The sequence below is a fragment of the Pteropus medius genome, unplaced genomic scaffold (assembly GCF_902729225.1).
Source record: "Pteropus medius unplaced genomic scaffold, Ma_sr-lr_union100, whole genome shotgun sequence".
In the NCBI taxonomy this organism is placed as follows: Eukaryota; Metazoa; Chordata; class Mammalia; order Chiroptera; family Pteropodidae; genus Pteropus; species Pteropus medius.
In genome coordinates this window covers 20,937,301-20,961,778 of record NW_024350319.1, presented here as the reverse complement: position 1 = coordinate 20,961,778, position 24,478 = coordinate 20,937,301, and the positions used below count along the sequence as shown (strand labels likewise).

The following is a 24,478-nucleotide window of genomic DNA, read 5'->3' as shown; positions in this document are numbered from 1 at the left end:
GTAGTTCGCTGTGCATCCTTACTATTTATTTCCTTTCTGTTTATTTAGTACATATAGATGTACTAATTAACATATATAATGTCTATTGTGTAAACAAGCTTATACTATTATCATTGTTCTTGTGATATGCTATGAAGATTCTGTATCAGTGTGTACATATCAACCTCATTTATTTTAATAGCAATGTACATTTTAATAGCAATGTACATTTTAATAGCAATGTACATTTTAATAGTAATGTATTCTAGAGTATGAATATATTGGTTTTTTTAACCACTCCTTTACTGATGAAAAGTTAAGTGGTTTACAAATTTTTGCTGGTATAAATGGTGCTGAAATGAACTTCCTTGTATTTACTCCATATTTTTCAAGGATTTCTGGGTGAAAGAGTATATACATGAAAATATTTGATGTATTATGGATAATCTCTTTTAGTTATTTTTTTCTCATAAATTTATCTTCATAGATCTGATTTCTAACATTCAGCTTTCTGGTCCGCCAATGACATACTCTTTTGCTTTCCTATAGTTTTATAGATGGAGACATACACACATAAACACACATACATATATGTCCATCATTTCATGGAATTTGAAGAGGAATAAGTATATAGAAGGTTCCATGTGCCATCTTGATCTTTTCTCTCAGTTGATTTTTGGGGCATTCTTGTTTTATGTTTAGGCAAAAAAAAAAAATGGTTTCAGAATAACTTTTTTCTCTTCTTAAGGGAGAGTCAGTACAGCTTCATAGTACACCTTTAACTTCTCTTCATTTGAAGGTTTTCTACTCTTTCTATTACACAGACCTTTTCTAAACAAACCTTCCTTTACTGAGTTGGCCAGGATACAGAAGTCTCCCGGGAAGTTCTGGTATCATTTTTTTTTTTTTTTTTTTTAGTTTGGTAACTATAGAAGCTGAGAGCAGGTCTTAAATGGCTCAACCAATGATAATCAGTAATAACCATTTCTTGAACATTTGCTGTGTTCCAGGCACTCCTTTAGATGCTTTACAGATCTATGGCAGAAATTGCTGACTAATTGTCCCAGTATCCATTCTTACCAACACATGAAAAAGATTACATTTCCCAGTCCACTTTGTAGGTAAATGTGGCCCTGTGACTAAGATTTGTCTTATTAATGAGATGCTAGCAGGAATGTTGTGTTAGTCTTCCTAGAAGGCTGCTTAAAGGAAATGGACTAAGGTGGTAAACAGGGCACCATTTCTCATTCACATCCCTTCGCCTTTCTCCAGTATTCTGCATGGAGTGAATGTGTAATAACTGGAGCTCCAATACCCTTCTTAGACCATGAGATAGCGTAAGCATGGAAGTCATAGATAGCACAGTAAAAATAAAGGAGAATCCTGGGTCTCTGGTGACTCGTAGGACCACCAAACCAAACCCTTGAGTCTCTAACTCTGGATTTCTTTTACATTAGAGAATAAATCATTTGTATTTAAGCCACTATAGTCTGGTCATGTTTGAACCTAATCCAAACTGAATCAATACTAGTTTCATTTAATCTTTACAATAATCCTGATTTAGTCATTATTTAACTATCATGTAATTCTGCCCCCATTAGTTCAGGTGGCAGAGGTGTCACTCATTTGAGGTTGTGAGACTTCTGTTTCTACTGAGGACAAGCCCAGAATAGCCTTATCTAGTGGAGAGAGAAAGACATCCCAGCCAAAGTTCTGTACCTAACGGAATAAATTCCTGTACTCCCTCCCATTCCTGTTTTGTTACTGCATCTTGTAACAAGGTTTCTGACAGGGAAGTATTATGTTGAAGAAGTGTCCTACTTATTAATAGACTTATTGCTATAAATATTTCAATCGTTTTATTTTAATTCTAGCAATTTTGTATATCCTCTATATTTGTGCATTCCGGGATAGTTCACAAACTATCCTGTTTTGAAAGCACCCTATCAACATTTTTCCATCAGTTCTTGTTAATGAACCATGTAACTTTAAAACCATTTTTAATAGATGATGTAAAATAATTTTCAGAAGCATATACTAGAGCCAAAAGAAGTAAGTAGTCTGTAGTTTTAGCTATCTATATCCATTATAAGAAATGAGTTGATTACTTCTTTCTGTTTTCACATATCATCTGCTAAAACTAAACCATGAAATGTAACTCTTCTACCTGTACTCTTTGTACATCTGACTGTTTTTGGTCTTATCAAGAGATATGCCCCCTCTGCCTCCAAGAGAGTAATACAAGAGAATCTAATAATTTTAGTTAGATCTATAGAGTTTTTTGTATATCAATGTCTGATTATCTAAGTAAACAGGCAAAACAGGTAACAAAGAACCTGGGATATAGTAGGCACAGTGGATGTAGCTCCTCTTCTCCCCTTTTACCACCTACCCCTCAAATTTTGTAGCCAAGCAACTGCTGATTTCTAATAATCAACTAATATGCTGCCAACCCTCATATGTTGAACAGAATCCTCAGTACCTAACACTATGCTTGTTACTCATAGGCACTTAATAAATATTTGTTGATTATACAAATTTTATTATTTTTCTATAATACTTATATATGGTAATGCCCAAAGACAACTGCGTTGGAGGAGAATATGACAAAAATTTTAGATGTACTGAGATTAAAGGAACAGTCTAAGTGAAAATGCCCTGTAAGCATTTGTAATTCATCAATTTAGAGATGATAATGAAAGTCTTTAGAAGAAATGAGATTTTTGAGAGAAAGAGAAGTGAATAAATAAGATTAGAGAAATGAGAACTTAACTTTTGGAGACTATGAAGAGGAAGTCAATAATGACTTGCAACAATAGTATAAGATATAGACTCTAGTAGTGTCACAGAAATCAAGGCAGAGAGGAATTTTAAGAAGAGATTCTTTAGTCAGTGATGTCAAATACTGTGAGATAATAATTTTTCAAAGAAAAAAAGTGAAATTTATTCTTTCCCCTAGTCTTATTCAGGCTCAGCTAGGATGCATTCCTATACAAGACTTTGCTTTGACACAAGATACCGCGAAGATTTTCAGAAGTGGCTCACGAATTACAAGATGTATGTTACAGGATTAATGGATTTTCAATATTTTTTCAGTAAACTAGTATACTAAATTTAATATTGGAAACTTTTTTTTAGGGTTGTCAGATTTTTTGGCTCTTCAAGAACAGAAGTTTGCTGTACTATTGAATAGTTTGATTTTAGCTAAATGTTTTAGATGTAAACTTTGGGAAAACTCTCTGCATGTATCCAAGCAGCTGGAAAAAATTGGTAGGTACTGAAAACAGGTAGGCAGTTTGTCGATGTCTGCGATTTATTTTGTATTTCACTGTTAAGAAAATTGTTCTATGATGATTATATACCTTTAAGGAAAAACTGTATTTGTAGGCCTAAATGAGGTACTGTATTTTACTTATCTTGAAAATCTGATTTTTATTTGCTCTGGCTTAAAGGATTCCATTTGAAATCAATTGGGAAACCTAATACAAATTAATGCTCTTATTTTTTAATTTGTTTTCAAACCAAGAGTGAAGTTTTGTTTTAGTAATTAGGTAACTATGTGTTGCTGTCTATTCCATTTTTATGACTTTTATTTTAATCTCAATGACAAGATATAGAGCTAACAGCTCTGGCCATTCTTAATTCATTACAGAAAACTATGTCACTTGTTTCTATCTTAACTTTAAAAAAATTTTTTTCAATAACATTATGTTATTAGTACTGATATTCATAGAGATACTGCAAATTATACTTGATTATTTCCTGTCTATTGGTCTCTTGGGATAGGTCAGAGTATAAACTGAAAAGCTCTGGAGGGCGCAATTTCCAAAGACGGGTGTGAGTAAAGCACTCTGGAGTTTCCCAGTTTGGTGCCTTTGGCTTCATGACCCTACTCCTTCTTAGACAGCTGGAACTCTAAAAACAGAGTCGTTATCCCATAATGGACAGTCTTGTTAGCTTTACAATATTATACACATCTTGGGGACATTAAAAAAAATCATGTAAAAGGTCATTAGGGATTGTCTTATTATTATTACTTAAAACAAAGATATCCTACTTTTTATTTCCTTGAAGTTTGAAATCAGTGGGTGGCAGAAGGCTGACCAGTGCTGGGAGCTGGAATGAAGGTGGGGATTGACTAATGAAAGTAAGGTCGAAGTAGAGGAGAGATACTTGATGTAAAGACTCAGCCTTCTTCAGAAGTCCTAGCAAACCAAATGCCACACCCATCCCACAAAGCTAAGAGTTCTGAATTGCAAAGAAGGTTACATACAACATTCAGAAAATAGCAATTTACAGAAAAATTTGAAGTTAGATTAAATGAATACTCATAAGTTTCATTATAATTTTAAAAGCCAGTCTTCACGATTTTTTAGAATATTGTCAGTATAGGCATTAGTTAAATTCTGTACCTTCCAAATTGCCAAACGCTAAATATGTTCTTCAGACTTAATCAGTACAGCTGAACAGAAAGAAGCATATATTGCCCAGCAAAATTCATATAATAGAAAAGTGTGAGAATCCAAACAAAAAAGCAAATCTAAGTACTTACAGAGCATCAGGAAAGAAATAAAGAATACACATTATTTTTCAACAATGTTTATAAACTAAAAAATTAAAATTCAGGAGAAGTTTTGAGAAAAAATGGAAATGAGCATTAAGGAAATGTGAATACTGAAAGTTGTATATTAAGAATGAGTATGAGAAACTCCCAAGAAATAATAAAGATATGAGTAAGAATATAGGAATGTCGTACCACCAACAGTAATATATGTGCCTTAGATAGAGGGGTAATATTTTGGAATTTTATATTTCTGACAATATCTTCTATTTTGGGATTTGGTTAAATTCATTCATATGAGTATAAGAATTTTAAATTTCAGTTTCTTAAAGCATAAAGAAAAAGAAAAGATCCAAAGATGGAAGTAAACTTAATATATTTAAGGGACAAAATTAAAGTAGTGTATCTAGAGAGTATTCAGAAAGGAGAGCGGTAGGAGTTAGATTGGAGAAGTAGACTATGGTCAAGTCATATAGGTAAGGTAGTTTGGCCACAGTAAGGAAATTGCCATTTTATTTTAAATGCAATGGAAAGGCATTGGAAATTTTAGGCAGAAGAGTAAAATTATCTCACTTAGGTACAGAAACAGAGAACTTTGAGACAGAAATGCTCAGAATGCCATAGCTTCATGAAGCAATATTCTTATTTCTGAGTCATGTTGCCTGTTTTCAAACACAAGTATAACATTAGTTGTCTCTTGGGACTTGCTGTCTGGATGACATATGATAAAACTAAAGGTTGAGTCATCATGCAGACCAAAGAGTTCCTCTTTCTCTTATAAATCAAATGCATATTTTATTTCAGTTTGAAAAAGGAAATATGTATAATTGAATAATACTACAGCCCAACTAATCCAACTGAAAACTTTTTTTAAGAAACTTTTAAAAATTAGTCTATGGCTATGACACCCTGAATGTGCCTGACCTCAAAAGCTAAGCAGGGTCAGACCTGGTTAGTACTTGGATGGGAGACCATGCAGGAATACTGGGTGCTGTAGGTGTTAAAAAGAAAAAAAAACAACTTAAAAAAATTAGTTATTAGTCTGAATCTGTGACAATTCTTTTTTACTCATGTAGTTAAATATTAAAGTATAGTTTTAGTTTAAAATGAATTGTTTAAAAACTGCTATTTGATTAATTTTCCACAGGTATAACATTGTCAAATGCAATGGTAAATGCAGGTTTGACTTCTTTTAAAAAAATAGAAGAAACAGATGCAAGAGAACTCGAACTGGTATTTAATATTCACTTACTCCAAATGTTACCTGTATTCTATCTAAATTTTAAAACTTAATTTTTCTATGTTTATTTCTATTAAAATGATTTTCTTTCTCATAGTCTTAAGTATTTTAACTTTAAGGTTTTAAGTAATAAGCATTATTAAAACTATTGACTCAAAAAAATTTTTACTAAAACCTTTTTAGTGTTGTGGTAAGAATATAATGATATAAATGTTTTTAGATTTTAAATAGACATCCCCCTTTTGGAACTCAAATAAAAGAAACAGTGATGTATCTTCCAAAATATGAACTTGAAGTGGAACAGGTAAATACTTTGATTTTTAGATATTTTAATTGTCTTTTCAGGAATAATGCTATCCATAGCTGACTTGGAGCTGAGTATGGATAGTAAGGTTATTTTTAACATTTTTTATACCTATCCTTTCTTAAAGATTGCAAGATACAGTGATACCATGGCAGAAATATTAGTGACCATTAAATTAAGAAACTTTGAACAGCTACAAACTAAAAGAACAGCATCAGATTCTCACTATGTTACCTTAATTATAGGTGATGCAGATAATCAACTGGTTTCTAAGCACAAAATTATGTAAGTGTAAAATTTCTATTTGATTTTATTTCTAAACATATGTTATAAAAATAAAAATTCCACTGAGAAAAAAAGTAATACAATAACTGGAGGACTGACTGAATTACATATCCTGACACTATAATGGGGTAGTTTCTTTATTTGTCTATTAAAAAAGATATTAAAATTTGGTCTGTTGTTTTAGATTGTTATATTTAGTACTCTAATGAACAAAGCATAAAGTCTATCGCCATGGTTTGAAACAAGTAAATAGATGAACTGTAGTCCACTGTTGCTGAACTTTCATACTTTCTTGCTTTTCTCCAGTTAGTTATGACCTTACTACTCTTTGATTGTAATCTTCCTCCTACTCACTTCAAAATATATCTTCTATTTTCAAATTTAAATCTAACAAACTAGTATAGCTCCATTGTAGGATCCAGCCAGCTAGATCAAATATAAAAAGGAGGTATTTTCTTTATACCTAGTACTCTAGCATATATTCTTTAACTTTTACTTCAGCCTTTTTTTCCTAATACTATTATTTTTCCTAAGCTGTCATAAGCAAACTCTTAGGATTTAAGTTATAATTATAGCTATTTCTTTTGAGCACTTAGTAGTTTCCAGGTATTTAATTGTTTAATCTTTATAGGAGACAAGTGCTATTATTATTTATATTTTATTGAGGAAGAAATTGAGACCAAGATAATCTAACCAGTTTGTTCAAGGTCATATAGGTAGTCTAAATTCTATATTTAAACCCCAAAATTCTGACTCCAGAGCCTATGCTCCTAACCATATTACTGTACATTGCAAATTCAGGAATGGCAGCGACTCTGAAATGGAAATCTCTTGTTACCAGTGTACTGAAAGATACTTTCCTAAAATGTCCCATGCAAGGTTCCTAAAGGGATTGCAGAGACTGATAGAATAGCTTTTTCATTGGTAACTACTCTCCCATAACTAGCCATGGCACACTTATAGAGAATATGTTATTGTACAAATCTTTATTCTCTGTGACAACTAAATCTGACAGCCTTGACTGTATGAGACTAAAATGAGTTCAGTCACAAAATTGGTGGTTGGTTTGTTTGTGATGTTATTAGATACAATCTATTTTATATCAATTTTAAAGACACTATTGAAGTTCTCACAAAGTCATGTAACTTATGTACAACCATTTCAAAGTGGTAGTGATTTAGGGGCAAGCTCATGGGTTATTGATAGCAACTATATATTCAGATGGGCCTGCCATGAGTCAATGCATCTTGAAATCAGCTGTTGGGTCAATGTGCAGTTAAAATTATGATCACAGTAGTTCCACTGACACCCCAATTCCTCTTCCAAGAATCTGGGGAAAGTAGTTTTCATTACTGACTTCAGTTTGTCACCACATAGGACATATTATAGGATAAATTATCTCTTGAAGATTAATGTATTATTTCATTTGGTGTTCAGATCATTAATTAAATGATGCATTATCCTTTTTCAGGGATTCTGTTTTGCTAAAAGCTGGAAATTGGGCTAAAAAGATTGATGTGAAAAGAGCTCTTAAATCTGAAGATCTTAGCATAAATCTAATTAGTTCTGAATATGGTAAGTTCATTGAAGTAATGAAGACATGAATGTAAAGAATATGATAAAATTTTAAAATTATTTCCTTTATACTGAAACAGAACAACAATATATGTAAAAGATATTGTATAAAGTAATTTATTTAAATAATATATATCATTTTAAAGGAAATTTTATGTATTTAGATATGTAAAAGATAACATGGATTAACTTTTTCAATTAATGTGGGAACACTGATTTTCATTTTTATGATGCATAAATTTTAATTTTGAAACTTTTTTCTTTGCATTTTTATTTTCTGGACTTATTAGCCATTTTAGTTCCAACAGGTATAAAAATATAAGAGAGAAAAACAAATTATCTCATGTATGGATTTATATGATTTAAATAAGCACATATTCTTTTTTCCTTTTTCGAGTTGGACTTGATATTCAGCAGAAATTTGAAGTCTTTTACTTAGGACCCAAGAAGTTTGGAAATAAAATAATTATACGAAAAAAATCAGAAACAGAGATTTCCAATTCTGAACATTCAGATAGATCTACTGTAGCAGGATCCAATAAAGGTGAATGGCTATATTTATTCCTCTTCTGTATTAAAGTAAAGATTGGGCTACGGAGGACTGCGTATGTAGATTAGTAGTTGCCAGGGGCCAAGGATAGGAAGAAATGAAGAGCAACTACTAATAGATACATGATTTCTCTTTGTGGTTGATGGCATGTTCTGGAATTAGAGTGTGGTAATGGTTACATAACCTTGGGAATATACTAAAAACACACTAATATTTTGTTTACTTTAAAAGGGTGGATTTTACGGTGTGAATTATATTCAATTTCAAAATAAATTTTATTATTATATACTAGCATAAATGAAGAGATAGAAATCATAATTTTAAAAATATTATTTATGATAGCATCAGAAATTTCAAATACCCAATAATGCAGTAGCAAAAGATAGTCATACCACTACATGAAAACTAAAAATTATTATTGCAAGCAAATTAAGGAAAACAAGTAATTGAATGATATTATAAACATGTCAGTTCTTCCCAAATTAAGCTTTAGATTCCCAAATTAATCTTTAGATTCAGTGCAGTCCCAATCCCAGCAGGTTTTTTTTTTTTTCCCTGAAACAACACATTGACTATAAAATTCATGCAAGAATTCAAAAGAACAAAAATAGTCATAGTAAACTTGAAGAAAATATAACTGGACCACTTACTTTATTAGATATTAGGACCTATTATTAAACAATAGGTATTAAGAGAGTGTGGTATAGGCATAGGATAGATATATTAACCAATGGAATAGATTAGAGTCCAGAAATGGACCTACAGATACACAGTTACTGATTTATGACAAAATCAGTGTCATGACAAGTGACTGTATCATGCAGTATTCTGAGAACGATCTTTTAAAAAAAATGGTAATAGATCACTTGGGTATCCATATTGAAAAAACTGTATCTTGACCCTGTTCTCACAAGACTTATTTCTAATATATGGCTGATTTAAATGTGAAAGGAAAACAATAAAAACTTTAGAAATAAAAATACATCTTCAAGACCTTGGAATAGGTAGATTTCTTAAACAGGACACAAAAAGCGCTAATTATAAAAACATTTGATAAATTTTACCATGTTCAAATTAAGACTCTCTGTTCACTAAAAGACACTATTAAGGGAGGGAAAAGCAACCATAAAGTGTGAGGAAAAAATTGCGATACATATTCCTGGCTGTTATGGACTGAATTGTGTCCTTCCCAAATTCATACGTTGAAGTCCTAACCTCCAGTATCTCAAAATGTGACCATATTTGGATATAGAGTCTGTAAGGAGATAGTTAAGTTAAAATGAAGTAGTTAGGGTGGGCCCTAATCCAATATGACTGGTATTCTTTTAAGAAGAGGAAATTAGGACACAAACACACACAGAGGGAAGACCATGTGAAGACACAGGGAGAGACAACCATCTAAAAGCCAAGAAAAAAGGGGTCTCAGAAGAAACTAATCCTGCTGACACCTGGATCTTGGAATTGTAGCCTGCAGAATTGTGAGACACTAAATTTCTGTTGTTGAAGCCACTTAGTCTGTGGTACTTTGTTATGGCAGTCTTAGCAAACTAATATACTGTCAAAGAACTATTACACATAATATATAAAGAACTCCTATGTCTATATGAAACAGATAAATTATTAGAAAAATGGGCACAAGATTGAATAGATACTTTCAAATAGAGGATATGCAAGCAATCAAGAACATATGAAAGGGTATTTAATAAGAATTAATCTATAATCAGATATCATTCTGTAACCACCAAAAGGACTTAAATGGAAAAGAAAAATACCAAGTATTGATGAAGTTGTGTAACAGCCATTACTCTCAATCACTAATGTGAGTATAAATTGGTACAACTACTTTGGAAAACCAGCACTATTTACTAAAGCTTAAAATATGCATATTTTATGAGCCAGCAATTCCCCTTCTAGGTATATACCTGACAGTAGTATGCATGTGTGTTCACCGAAAGACATACTTTGGAATGTTCATAGTACTACTATCTTATTAGTCCTAAACTAGAAACCAGCCAAATGCTCATCAGCAATTCCGTGGACAGACAAATAAATTGTGGTATAATGACCCAATAGAATTCTAAAGAGTTGGCAAACTTTTTCTTAAAGTGCCAGATAATAAATATTTTAGGCTTGCAGGCGGTATGGCCTCCTTTACAACTACGCAGCTCTGTCTCTGTAACTCAAAAGCAGTCATAGATAATATATAGATGAAGGACATGGCTGTGTTCCAGTAAAGCTTTATTTACAAAAATAGGTGGCTGGCTCATGGACCATATCCTGCTGTAGAGCAATAAGAATGATTGATCTACAGCTACACACAGTAATATGAATGGATTTCACTAACATAATGCTAAGCAAAAAGAAGCCAGACATAAAAAAGAGTAATACTGTATGATTCCATTTATATAAATTATAAAAAATGATAATATTGTTATGGATTGAACTGTATTCCCAAAACATACATTGACATTCTAATTCCTGGTACCTGTGAATGTGACCTTATTTAGAAATAGAATCTTTACAGATGTAATCAAGTTAAAATTAGGGCCTACTCTATTCCAATATGACTAGTGTCCTTATAAGAAGAGATATACAGATACAGAGAGGAGAACTCCATATGAAGACACAGACCCAGAGAAAAGAAGCCATGCAAAGAGAGAGGCAGAGACTGGAGTTATGTCTTCATAAGCAAAGAAACTTCTAGAGCTATCAGAAGCTAGGAGAGGTTCCGGGGGAGTATGTTTGTGCCAACAGCTTGATTTCAGACATCTAGCCTCCAGAACCATAACAAGAAATAAATTGCTCTTGTTTTAAACCACACAGGTTATGATACTTTGTCATGGTAGCCCTAGAAAACCAATATACTAATCTGTTCTATTAAAAGGACAAGTGATACCCTTGGCAGAGGTGACTGAAAGGGAGTATAAGATTGGCTTTGAGAGATGCTGATAATTCTCTGTTTGCATGATCTAGTTGTTGATTTTGAGGGTGTGTTCAGTATGTGAGAATTCATTGTGTCATACATTTACTATATATGTACTTTTCTATATTATATATACTTAAATAAAAAGTTAGACAAAAAAAAGGAAAAGTTAGTTTTTAAAAATACTTAAATAAAAAGTTAGAAAAAAAGAATTTGAGTTAGACATGTGGATTCTGATCTTGACTCTGATATGTATTGCTAGTTGTGATCTTTGCAAAATACAATTTCTCTGAGCTTTGGTTTCCAAATCTGTAAAAAAGAAAAAAAAAAGAAAGAAAAGAACAGTATTTCTCAGCTGCACTCGACACCATTGATCAGTTTTTTTTTTAATTTTGTCTGTCCTTAAAATACCTGTTTAAGTGGTTGTGTTTAATAAGCAAATGGAGAAATATTTCCATGACACTACTCTTCCTTGACTTGCCTTTTTCTCAAAGGCTACTTTTTTCATATTTTTCTCACCCTCCGTTCCTTCTCTGACTTCTAAATGTTGGAGTTACCTAAGATTCAGTCCCAGGCCTCCCTTTTTCTGTCTACGTTATTTTTGTAGGTGATCTTATCTTTTTTAATTACTTTAAATGTCATTAATATATCAAGAGATCTGCTGAACACCTTCATTTCAACATTTCCATATCTGAACTTGTGATCTCTTTTCCCTTTCTCCATCCTACATCTAGTGTACTTATTTCTCTTTCAATATTCATTTCAATTAGTGGTACTACCATCTGTTCATTTACCAAGTTACTCAGTACTGCAACCTAGGAATTATTCTTGACTATTCCCTTCCTCTTACCCCATATCCAATATATCAACATGTTCTATCATTCTGTCTCCAAAATATATCTTGAAAGTGGTACATTGTAGGTCCTCAGTATCTGTTGAATGAAACTGGAGGAATGCCTACTTAAATAGTTGTATTAAAAGCACCTGAAAAAGGTATATGTGAAAATGTAAACTAATAACTTACTTTCTGTGTTACCATTGTTGATGTTATAATGTTATATCATCTTTTCTTTTAGAAGTACTTTTCCACCACCACCACCACCCCCTTTTTTTTTTAGCTGAAAAAAAAAGAATCTCATGGTTGCATATGTTTGTATATAAAAAATAAAGAAGGGTTTCAGCTTAGCTTTCAATGATCCCCTTTTTCTTAGAACTGACTCCCACATCACAGAAGTAGTCTATTTTGTCTTGATACTACATTCTCTTGAGATCTCCATTTGGCCACTATTTTTCTGGCAGCAAAATTATTGGGAACCAAGTAACCTTCTTTTATTCAGTCCCAAGTCCAGATTCCCAGAAGGAAGGAAATACCACAGTTTAAGAAAGACGATTTATAATTAGTACTGCAGTAAGATAATATAAACTCAGAACTAACTATCAGATGGCCATGCTTTACCATGTATGGTAAGAATCATATATAGTTGGACTATGGATGAGAAGAGTAAAACAGGTACAGAGAGGAGCAAAGATGAGAATGCCAGAGCCAGAGTTCTGATGACTTTCCATTTTGGGGTTTCAGTCCCTCTTAGCTGTGTTACTGCTTTTGTATTTTGTAAGATATCTGTGGCCATGTAATACATTTCAAAACCCCACCAAAGGCCTATTTTTTTTTTTTAAATAGCTTGAATTGTTTCTGTTACTGCAGTAAAATGTTGAAATGTTTACTATACTTCACACTACCATGAGTCTTTTATAAGGCCCAGAATTCCCCACAAATTCAGCTCAACACTGTAGAAAACAGTTAAAAGATGCTTCCTATCAGACAAATATTGTTTTATTATACACACACACCCTTCACATACATGTATACATAACCATCCCAAATCTTAAGAACATCCCAACTATATAATTCAGTTTTTATGTGCAAAATCATATATCCCCAAATCAAGATACATGATTATACCTTTAAACATAACATACCTACACTATCTGCATTTTCTTTCTCAGTAACAGATACAGTGAAGCAGTCAGATTTACTTTACTAAGGTTAGGACAAAATTTGGGCTTTTTCAAATAAATCCAAATTTCAGTTTTCCTGACTTCATGTCAGATCATATTATTAAATGATATAAACTGATATTTGGTTCAGAGAATATAGTTGCTATGATTTCCAAAGGTATTTGCAAGTTCAACAAATATTTTAATATTGTATATTTGTAAAATATTTAATATTGTATATATCAGATTATAGGACCATATATAAAAACAAAAGTATACACCTAACTGTACATAATAGAATTATTTTTATGTTTTCTACAACTCTGAAAACATGCTTTTTGCAGCAATTTCTCATATATAGTTATAGTCCAAGAGATAAAATTTTTGTAGAATTTAAGGGAAAATATTTTTGCTATTTTTAAAATATGGCAATGTGAAAAATACACTTTTTTAGTTATAAAAAATTTAGATATTTTTTCATGCCAGTTACCTCTTAATATATGAGGTTGAGGCATTTGAACTTCTTATCCTTTAAATTCATTCTCAAGAAGAAGTATGAGCTTTGTTTAATTTGAAGAAAATTGATTAGATATTAATATATTCATTTGCATTTGCTATGCCATTCGGAGTATGAAAATTTAATGTACTTAAAGAATATAAGGAAAAAACCAATACCCATGCACTTTGGAAGTGTGCACATTTAAATACTTTTCAAAAGGCAGTCAGCTTTTCTTTATACTCTTTGTTATATACATGCACTAAATTGTAAAATCAAGGACTCCGATTAATCAGTGTGATTCTTTTCTTGATAAATAACAAAGTGATAGTATAATATTTGACAAATGATTAAAAGGAGATGCTCATTTTAAAAAGTAAAACTATAAAGTGTATAAATCTATGATTAACATAAATCAGGAACTATTAAAGTCAAAGTAATATTCTTTTAGCAATATTAACTTCAGTAATTTATGCACAGACCAAATTATTTGAATTATAATTAGGATGTGAGGCTAAGTGTGTCAGGGATGCCTACTATTTTCAATTTTTTTCTGGATTTTTTTGAACAAAGGTCTAGTTGACATTAATAAACTTGTTTTCCTTTAAATACCTGGAACTTTAAAAGCTTTGAGACTTCAAAAAACATATATAAATTAATGTATGTGACAAAACTCTGAAAATGTTTCAGGTTATGATGGTGATGGAGTAGGGAATCTGTTAACTTTATATCGAAGAGTACACCTTAGGTCAGTTTTCTCTGGTAACCTCATTTTTTTAGTTATACTTATTAACAAGTATAATCTCTATAAGCTTATACTTGTTAATAAGACAAATTCAGATAATTTGCAGGATGTAGGGAATAGGGTGAGGTTAGGGGAGCACTTGTATTTTCTAAGTGCCATTTCTAACAGAAATATAGTAAAAAGTTTTTGTCACTTAGGTAATATCCATACAATAGTATTCCATAAACAGACTTATATATAGTTCTCATTTCTGACAAGACCTGCTAACTCTACCTTGAAATTTTGGGGAGTCCCAAATCCTGCCAGATCCTAATGAATTTTTGGCACTGGGAACAAATATTTGTAGTCATTGTACGCCATCTTGTGGTAATTCTTAGAAATGCATCTATTAGAGGTTTGGATTAAAGGAGAAAGCAGCTTCTTATCCTATATTGCAAAACAATCTGCAAGACATTTCCTTTTAGTCTTCCCACTCCCAAAAAAGATTTTTTTCCTAAATAAATTAAATGTATTACTTGGGGTGACCTAAGGCAGCTAGTATAACTAGGAGGTAAGGTGGTTGAGAGATCAAACTTTGTAATTAGACTACCTGAATTAGAATCTCAGGTTTGCTATTTACTATCTGCATAGTCTTGAACCTGTTACTTAACCTCTGTATGAATTAATTTTCTCATTTGTTAAATGGAGATAGAATAAGACTACTTTAGAAGCAGACAACTAAGGATGAAGAGACATTTGAGGAATATCTGGAACATATGAAAGAGAGCCCAAAATAAGTAAACGGAAAATGGATGAAAGAGCAATAGGATAATTCAGGAATGTAATAAAATGTAATATAAACTAATTAGTAACTTCGGTGAAATTAAAGATGAAATTGGAACTATAAAATAAAATAGGATGCCATGGGAAAAAAAAGCAATTAAGAAACAAGAATGAGTGTAAGGAAATAAAACCTATAATTGGAAAAAAATGGTTAAGCTAGAGGGCCAGAAGATAGAGTCACTACAATATAAATGAAAGCAAAAAGACAAAGAGAAAATTAAAGAGACAAAGGGGGCAATCTAAGAGTCCAATAGCTAACTAATAAGTGTTCCAGAAAGAGAGGAGAAATAAATTAGAAGAAATAATTTGAGAAAATTATCTAGACTTGAGGTGAGACATAAATCACATCAAAAAGGCTTACTTAGTGCTAGTTAGCATGAATGAAAGAAAATCTACAAAGGGGGTATAACTGCAGCATTTCAGAACATCATGGTAAAGAGAAAATCATAAGTTTTTCTAAGAAACAAAAAAAACCAAAGTTGTGTGAGTATTTTTATCAACAACACTGGATGTTAGAAGATAATAAACTTTAAAACTCCAGGGAAAAAATTATTTTCCATGATGGGTACTATACCCAGCCAAACAATTAAGTATGATAAGTAAAAAAAAAAGCTATCTTAATACATTCAAGTATTCAGAAAGTAACTCTCATATGCCCTTCCTCGGGCAGTTTAAGGATGAACACAATAAAACAAAACAGTTAACCAAGAAAGGAAAATATTAAAGAATCCAGAAATAGTGGATTCAGTCCAGGAACTTAGTGAAAGAAAGCTCCAGGATGACTACTATAGGACAGGCCTAGATTGCATAAGGAGGCTAATGGAGGACTCAGGAAAGGAGGTATCAATTACAGGGAAATAAGTGAGTGAATTGTTTCCATATATTTATCTTTATCTTTGAAGCATTGAATGAACCTAAAAAAAAAACTTAAGGTAGCTATTGCTAGACTATAAGGAAGGCAGTAAAACTTCAAGGAAAACAATATACTGCTCAATAAAGTAAAGCACTCCACTTGATTCTACATAAAATATATTTTTACCTTCTATACACCTCTCGAATCAGTCTGTTCTCTTTGACTCTACTATTACCACCACCTGGACTGAGTTACTTTCATTTTCATTACTGAATGACTACAGTAGATTCTTAACAGTTTTCTTTCATCCACTCTGTCCTCTCTCAAATCCATTATCCTTATTAGACGCCATAGAGTGATTTTTTCTCAAAATGCAAATTCAATTAAATCCCCTCTTTGGTTAAAACACTTCAGTGGCTCCATATATCTTTTAGAATAAAAGATCCAAATCATTAACATCCCCTACAAGGTTCCATACTGTCATGTGAATCAGTCCCTAAGCAGCAGTGGGGTGGCAGCTGTTTTGTGGTCTTGCCTCACCTCCATAGAATTGGCTGGTAAGGACACAAGAGACCCAAATAGATTTAGACAGTTTATTACTTAAACAGCAAACCAGATCAGCGTGGTATCAGCTGCTTGCATCCCTAATCCCATAGGCTGACACTGAACTAGAGGGGCCAAATGACATGAAGGGGTGCTTTGTTTTTAAGGAGTGAACTCTCACTGCAGCTAAGCAGTTTTATAGCCCGCAGCTATACCCAAAAGGGGCAAGGTGAAAAGTCCTATGCCTTATTGGAACCAGGAGGCAGCCTCATGCAAGATATGGAGCTTCCTGCAAGCTAAGGAGGCTGATGAGCCTCACAAGACTGCCTATCTTGACATGTCCCAAGATGAGTCAGGGGGCGTTCTGTAAATAGTTCAGCCTTGCCTATATGGCCTATGTGGAGACATGCAATTGCCAGAGTGCCACGATGGAGCTGTTTCCCTACAAAAATAGGCTGTCTGACCTTTCCACCACTACAGTCTCATCTTGTACATTCTTACTTTCGGTTTCTCAATGTGCTATGCTTTCCCTTGTCCTAGAGCTTTTGCACATGCTGTCCTCTCTTTGGTTTATTAACTCCCACTCTTTCTTTACTCCTCAGTCCAGTTGTCACTTATTTAGGGAAGACTTCTAAGACATTCCTGACCAGGACAGTTCCCTCTGTTATCAAATAGCATTGTGCTCCTCCCCTTCATAACTCTCAGAACAATTTTAGTGTTATAATTACTTGTATAATCTTTAATTAACCTATTAGTAGAGTTAATACATACACTATTAGTTTATCACTTAATTTAAAAATGCTTTCACATACTTTATCTTTTCATCTCTGTGAGGTAAACAAAACAGGTATTATTTTTAATCTCTGTTTTTTGCAGAGAAGAGTCTATATTAGAACTCATGTTTTCTTCAGTTTAGGATACCCTAATCTTCCCTACTGTGTTTTTCATGTAAGTACATTAAATATAAGCTGGCATACAGTAAACTAAGTGGAGAGGTACAAAGAAAATGCCATAAGGGCTCAAAGGAGAGAGAAATTACTTCTAGATGGGGTGATCAAGGTAGATGTTCATGATAGCTGTGCCATTTGAGTTGGCCTTGAAAGTTGATAGCCTTCTGATTGACAAAGAAGTAAGGGTCTTCTAAGACAATAGATAATATCAAAGGTACAATCATAGAAAGGTTTGGGATTATTTGAATAAAGGCAAGTGAATGTGTTTTGATGAATGTATGGGTATTAGAATGGTAGGCTAGAATTATATTGTAGAGGACCTTAAATACAGAATTAATTTTGTTGACAGCAGGAAGTAACTAATGTTTCTAAATGGGCAAATGACCTGATCAGAGTTGAACTTTTAGGAGGATTAATTAAACTACAGCATATAGAGTAAATTGCAATGTGGTAAGATTGAAATTAAGGTTAGTCAGGTAAGTGAGAGATGAGATCATGAACTGGGGCAAAACTTCTCAACCAGTAAGCCATGGCACGCCTTGCAAAGTATGTCAAAACTTTTCAGCCAAAGACTGCTGGGAGCACATATGTATTTGAAGAAAGTTGGGTTATTTTTTAACTTGCTGCAGCAAAGGAGAGCATAGCACTGGCAGAACCATGCGTCATCTCAGGGAATTGGGAGGAGCTTATTTTAGAGTTTTAGTTTTTCCTAGGTGATTCTTAGGAGGGTTTAAAGAAAGCAGAGGTCAATCCTGGATTTGGTACTGTCAGAAAGAGGAGTATTGAATATTTTGAAGCATCTTATCTTGTGGATGGGAGGATTAAAGAAATAGCAGTCATTTGTGTTAGCCAGAAGAGGGGGATGTTTAGTTATTTTTGTAGTTTTTGAGTGTCCTTGTCTCTAGATTCAGAAATAATTTTACTGTAGTCTTATCTGTCTTCTACTGTAGTCACAGAGTGGCCTTATCTGAGAATTGTTTAAATATTTCCAAAGTTGTTTATGTTCAGTTAGGAACACTATAGTTCAGCTGTCAGCTTCCAGCTGATATTTTATTATTTTATCAGTACCCAATATATTGATCTTCTCAATATGCCTGAAGGCATCTAGCCGGTTGCCTCATATAGTGAGCGGCATTATCCATTTACCACAGGGTGCTATACATATACAGCGTTATCATTGTCTAGATGTGCCATGCCTTTAGAAAGCTTGATTGCAACAGCACTGAAAATGTAAAAGACCAAGAAAGGTTGTAAAGGTTTTAAAAAGTCTTCACTGTCTACAGCATTTCTAGTTGACTTAAAAATCTATGCTTCAGCAAAAATAAAGGGATTTCTATAGTCTGTAGTTTGCTGCCTTTAGATATTATGCCCTCTACCTGGAACATCTTCCTTTGGTCCCCTTCTCATATCCAGATCCTGTCTGTCATTCAAGGACCAGTTCAAATATCTCTTTCCATCCTCTCATTACTAGTGAGAACTAAGATCAAGAAAGATCCTACTCAAAATATAATAAATGAAAAATAAATTACATGTTTATATGTATTAATTCTAGCTTAGGGAGGGTCAAGCTGGGAGAACTCTCTCCTTTCTATGAATTTATATAACAAATTTCTTACACCCCTGAAGCACTTATTTCTAACATTTATCAGATATGTATGGTGTACTATCTATTAGCAGCTGTCAGTAATGCCACGAGGTTTGCTTCTTTCCAGGTTCTTCAGGCTTAAGTATAAAGCAGCAGAAAAGTCTCAAAACTCCACCCGCATTTTTACCTTATGCAGGACAAAAGTCACTGATATTTTGTGATATTTGGCTCTATTTTCATCAGGGAAGTTAAGAGAAGCTTATATGTGGCTCAGTGCTCCTTGTAAAAAGCTAGAATGGGGCTAATTGTGAGGCAGGGACTGACTGTTGTCAGAAATGTCTTTTTTTAAAATTATATATTAAATGGTTTGATATTGGAGGAAGTGTGGAAAATCATAGTCTTTGTACTGTCTGAAAGGAAAGAAACTATAAAAATTAGTTAAATTAATAATAATAGATGTAGTAAAACTAGGTTTGTTTTTCTTATATTAATTTAGGAATGACTGCCTACAGAAAACCTGGGAACCGAGAATGTAATCATCACTGTAAAAATAAACATGTTTGTGGACATGACTGCTGTGAGTTCCATAAAACAAATTCATTTCAGGTTTTAAAATCTGAAAGGTCTTTGATAAATAGTAATGACATTCTAATTATCTATGTGTGGTATTTGCATTATGTAGCTTATAACACAAAAAATTTTCTTTCTCTTGTGGACAACATAAAAAAGTAAATATTAGGTTAGAAATTTTGAAGAAATTTGGATTTATATGAACAATACCTAAAATTTAACCTAAAGAATCTAGAATTTCTTTTCATAGGTAAAATTGGAGTTGCACAGAAGTCAGAAATGAAAAAATCAACAATTTCTTCATATTTGTCTGATTTAAGAAACAGAAATGCTGTTTCATCTCTTCCTCCAGTTAAACGTCTCAAGGTTAGTTTTAATAACATTTCTCCCTTGTCCTGTAATTAAGTGTATGTGAATATTCCTTTGTTCTGTATATCGATTAGGTAGGTAGCCACAGTGTACTTTAGATTTACTTGAGAACTTGACTAGGAATATGACCATTATTCATAATACTGTTTCTAAAGAAAAAGGTATAGTTCTTAATAATTAGTCTGTAAATCTTCTTTTGGTACATAATTATACAACCCCTTCCCTCATTAGCCTTTTATTCTTTTTCTTTCTTTCTTTTTTGTTTTTAACTAGAGAAGAGGGAAATGGAGAAGGATATGTAGCTGAAACTAGACACTCTTACCCTTTCCTGGTTTTGTCTGTGCTAGACAAGGCTGGGAAGTATGAAGTTGATTTTGATTTATGCACTTACATAAGTACTGAGCAAGAGCCTCCCTTCCAAGTGATGAAGGAATGGGAGTTCCTACTGTTTGATAAGCTAGTCACTAACAGACTTATGCTAAGCCTAAGTCATCATATCCATGACAAAATTATTGATCAAGTTACAGACCAGAGCCAATAAAATGGCAGAGTTTGCTGCTGCTTTTCTAGGGCTTTTATAACTGAAGATTCTAAGTTATAAGGCTAAATCAAGAGAAATATTTGGAAACAGGGCGAGGCATGCAGTTTGAAATGACTACCTACCATCTTCTCTGAGATAAGTTTTTAGCAGCTCAGGTTTTTTCTTCCTTCCTTTTCTTCCATTTATTCCATATTATTTTTTCTTACCTTCCATAGTCACTGAGCACCAAGAATGTGTCAAGCACTATAATAGATGCTAAGATACAGTGACAAATAAGATAGTTTTAGTCCCAGCCCTGATAGAGCTTATAGTTAAGTGAAGGGCACAAATAAGTAAATAGGCTTTTTCAATATTTAGTGTGATAAGTGATTCTGTGACAAAAGTGTAAGATAACTTGAACTTAGATAGAAAGTGTACCCACTCCATATTTGATAGGCCAGAAATGGATTCCTAATAAACATGATTGAGACCTAAAGGATATATAGGCATAAGCCAGGTATGGAGAGGTGGGCACCAGAATGGTGGTGAAAAGGGATTGAAAAATATTCCAGACATAGAGAATATGCAGTGGTCCAAAGCTGACAAAGAGATCTTTAAAAAAAAAACACCTGAAGTAATACAATATGTCTGGACTTCAACTACAAGTAGGGGAGTGGACAGAGATGAGGTAAGTAGGAGCTAGATCATGAACACTTTTTTTTCTATTTTAAGAATTAGGACTTTATTCTGAAAGTATTGGGAAGTCACTGAAGCGCTTTAATCATTGACATGATCAGAATTGTATTTTATAAAATTCATTATGGATGCAATGTAGAGAATGGATTACAAAAGGAACACAAGGACTCATTAGGTTAGTTTTACAATAATCCAAGCAAGATGATGCCCTAGTCTAGTGTAGTGGAAGTAGCAATGGAAGAAAGTGGCTGCGTTTAAAATATTTTTCAGAGATAGAATGAGTTAGCTTGGTACTTAATTGGTTATGAGGGCACAAGTAGAAGGAGTAGTTAAAGATGATGCCCAGCTTTCTGACTCAAGCAACTTGGAAAAAAGTGGGGCCTCCATAGAGTAGAGACTCTAAAGAAAAAGCAAGTTTAGAAGAGTAGAGACATGATAAGTTCATTTTTGGAAATATTGAATTTAGAAGCCTGCAAGATCTCTAGCTCAAGGTGTTTTAGTGACAGGTGGATGTAACTGAAAATCAGGAAAGAGAGCTGAGCTAGAAGTATAGATTTGAGAGTTATTTGCATGTAGATGATAATCGAAGCCATGGAAGCAGAAGAAATCTGATTGAGAATGTGCAGAGTGAAAAGAGTTCTTGAAACCCTAGTAAAGAACCCTGAAGAATATCAACATTTAAGAAGAGCCTGAGAAGAAGATTTGAGTTGAGAACTAGTGTGGGTTACTCATACTTCACTGGGTTTTGGACTTATGTACCAGCAGGAATTTGTTGTTTGCCCCGTTTGTTAAAAGGTATTGATGTGAAATTGGTAGTTGAACTTCTATCTATTTTTTCATTAATAGATACAAATGAATAAATCTCCAAGTGTGGACCTTAAAGAGTTTGGTTTTACTCCAAAACCTTCCCTTCTCAGTATATCAAGGTACAAATATAATATTAATATCTAAGGTACAATATTAATTATAAACTCTCTGTTCCTCCAAATAATCACTTATTCAAAGAAAGGTGGTCAGTAGCTACATTCACATCACAATTTGATTCCATAAAAAGTAATGATATCATAAGAGTTTCATTGTCTTTCATACCCTAAATTTACTTAGAACTCTACAGTTATAGAATACTTTAACATTCATTGACTAATCTCTTCCCTGTGAAACTACTCATCCTATATGTCATGCCCTCAGGCTCTCTCTGCCTCCTAAACTTAACAGGTGACAATATACTTTTAAAAAAAGAATTCATGTTGGTACACAAAGTCTAATCTTTTCCATTTAGAGGCCCACTCTATATTAATAATACCTCAGATTTATAAAATTCTTTATAATTTAAAATTTTTACTTTTACATCTTATATATTATATCTTTTGCTCTTAACAAGAAACTGGCTCATAAAATGAGGTATTTTTATTCCAATTTATAGATAAAATAACCAAAGCTCATATTCCTAGTTAATAAACAGAAAGCCCTAGATTATAACTCAATGTTCTTTACCTATATTGTGATGTCTAGAAGGCAATAGTGTATGTCATTTCCCTTCTAGATAAGGGAATTTTATATGCAGGAATGACGTTTAATATACTTAACCAGTACAGAACAGCCACTGACCAATCAGAACGGATGCCAACACCACTTCAAGAGATTCTAGCTTTTTTATCTAACATGAAGTAGCATTAGCAATAGATTTTTAAGGCTATACACAGATAGCAGATATCTACATATAGGGGGCATGTAGAGATGATTAAGTATCTGTTGCTTTCATTAAACACCTATTTTTTACCCTTTACTACCCAGGCTGGTACAGTTTATCATAGAAGTGTGAAATGAGTGAACCTTTTTTTTTTTTTTCGTTTATACAAATAAGTATTTTCCAAAGTCATATTGATTTTAATATTTCCTTTAAATTTTTATGGTTTTATTTATCTTTATAAAGGCCAGAATATTTAAACATGCCTGAATTTTCTATAATGGAGCAGAGGGATCAGCATGAAATCTGTGTAAATGTTCAACAAGAACCATCTGAATATCAAGACAAAGGTAAATTACTGTTGATACTGACTTGAGAGAGAATATGATTTATCATTATTTTGGACTGACAAATAATGTTAATGAAAAACCAACATCTTAAATTAGTATGATTATTAACTTGACAACATTTTTTTTCTTGGGTTATTGAACCAGTTTCAAATGCTTTGGATCTGTTATTTCAGATGGTCTTGCTATGTCTGTTATAAATTTTTTAAAAAATCTCTTCCCTACATAGTGTTGACTATTTTTATTTAAAGACAATAGAAGGAAAAGCTGGGAAAATAAGGGATTTTTGGCTACAAAAAGTATTAAAATGCTGAACTATTACTTTTATATATCTTTAGAATTATTTAAAATAATTTTGTTTATAAAATTAGTCCAGTTTTACAAAATAGCTGTAAGACCTTGGGAAAATTATTTATTCTCTTTAGGCCTTAATCTTATCTTTAAAATTAAGAGATTAAATTGAGTGACCTTTAATATCTCTAAAACCTATGATTCTTAAAATTTCTATAATAATATAAGACTATAACCTAGTTTGTAGGTTATAGCTAGTACATAATCTAGATTTGCTTTTTATCTATATCTGTCATTAAATTAAGGAGATAATACAAATAAACTTTTCAGCATTGTGCTTGGTTCATCATTACCCTGGATCCTGCCATTCATTAATAGCATCATTTTTCTGGGTCACGCTATTAATAACCAGTCTGTTAAAATGTGTGAGAAATAATCCTGGCCATACAGTTGTTTGTTCAAGTAGCTGTATGTAGAAGTGGTAAGCTTGGGGCATCTATTGCCATTCTTCCCATCAAGCTGTCACTTTATGCTTCCTCTAATCATAATTTACGATCTTAGGCAGGCAAGGTCTGGAGTACCCACCACT

General features: G+C 32.8%; 1 protein-coding gene across 1 annotated transcript in view; it reads left to right on the top strand.

Annotated features, from left to right (window-relative positions):
• HFM1 (helicase for meiosis 1) overlaps positions 1-24,478 on the top strand; it is an 81,994-nt gene that overhangs the window by 46,753 nt on the left and 10,763 nt on the right. Inside the window, exons 24-34 of the mRNA XM_039838811.1 lie at positions 2,939-3,036; positions 3,118-3,249; positions 5,688-5,773; positions 6,001-6,084; positions 6,212-6,369; positions 7,841-7,944; positions 8,342-8,488; positions 19,906-19,986; positions 20,230-20,345; positions 22,411-22,490; positions 23,498-23,601. Of these exons, the coding sequence (XP_039694745.1) occupies positions 2,939-3,036; positions 3,118-3,249; positions 5,688-5,773; positions 6,001-6,084; positions 6,212-6,369; positions 7,841-7,944; positions 8,342-8,488; positions 19,906-19,986; positions 20,230-20,345; positions 22,411-22,490; positions 23,498-23,601 (1,190 nt within the window). The remainder of the gene's footprint in view (positions 1-2,938; positions 3,037-3,117; positions 3,250-5,687; positions 5,774-6,000; positions 6,085-6,211; positions 6,370-7,840; positions 7,945-8,341; positions 8,489-19,905; positions 19,987-20,229; positions 20,346-22,410; positions 22,491-23,497; positions 23,602-24,478) is intronic.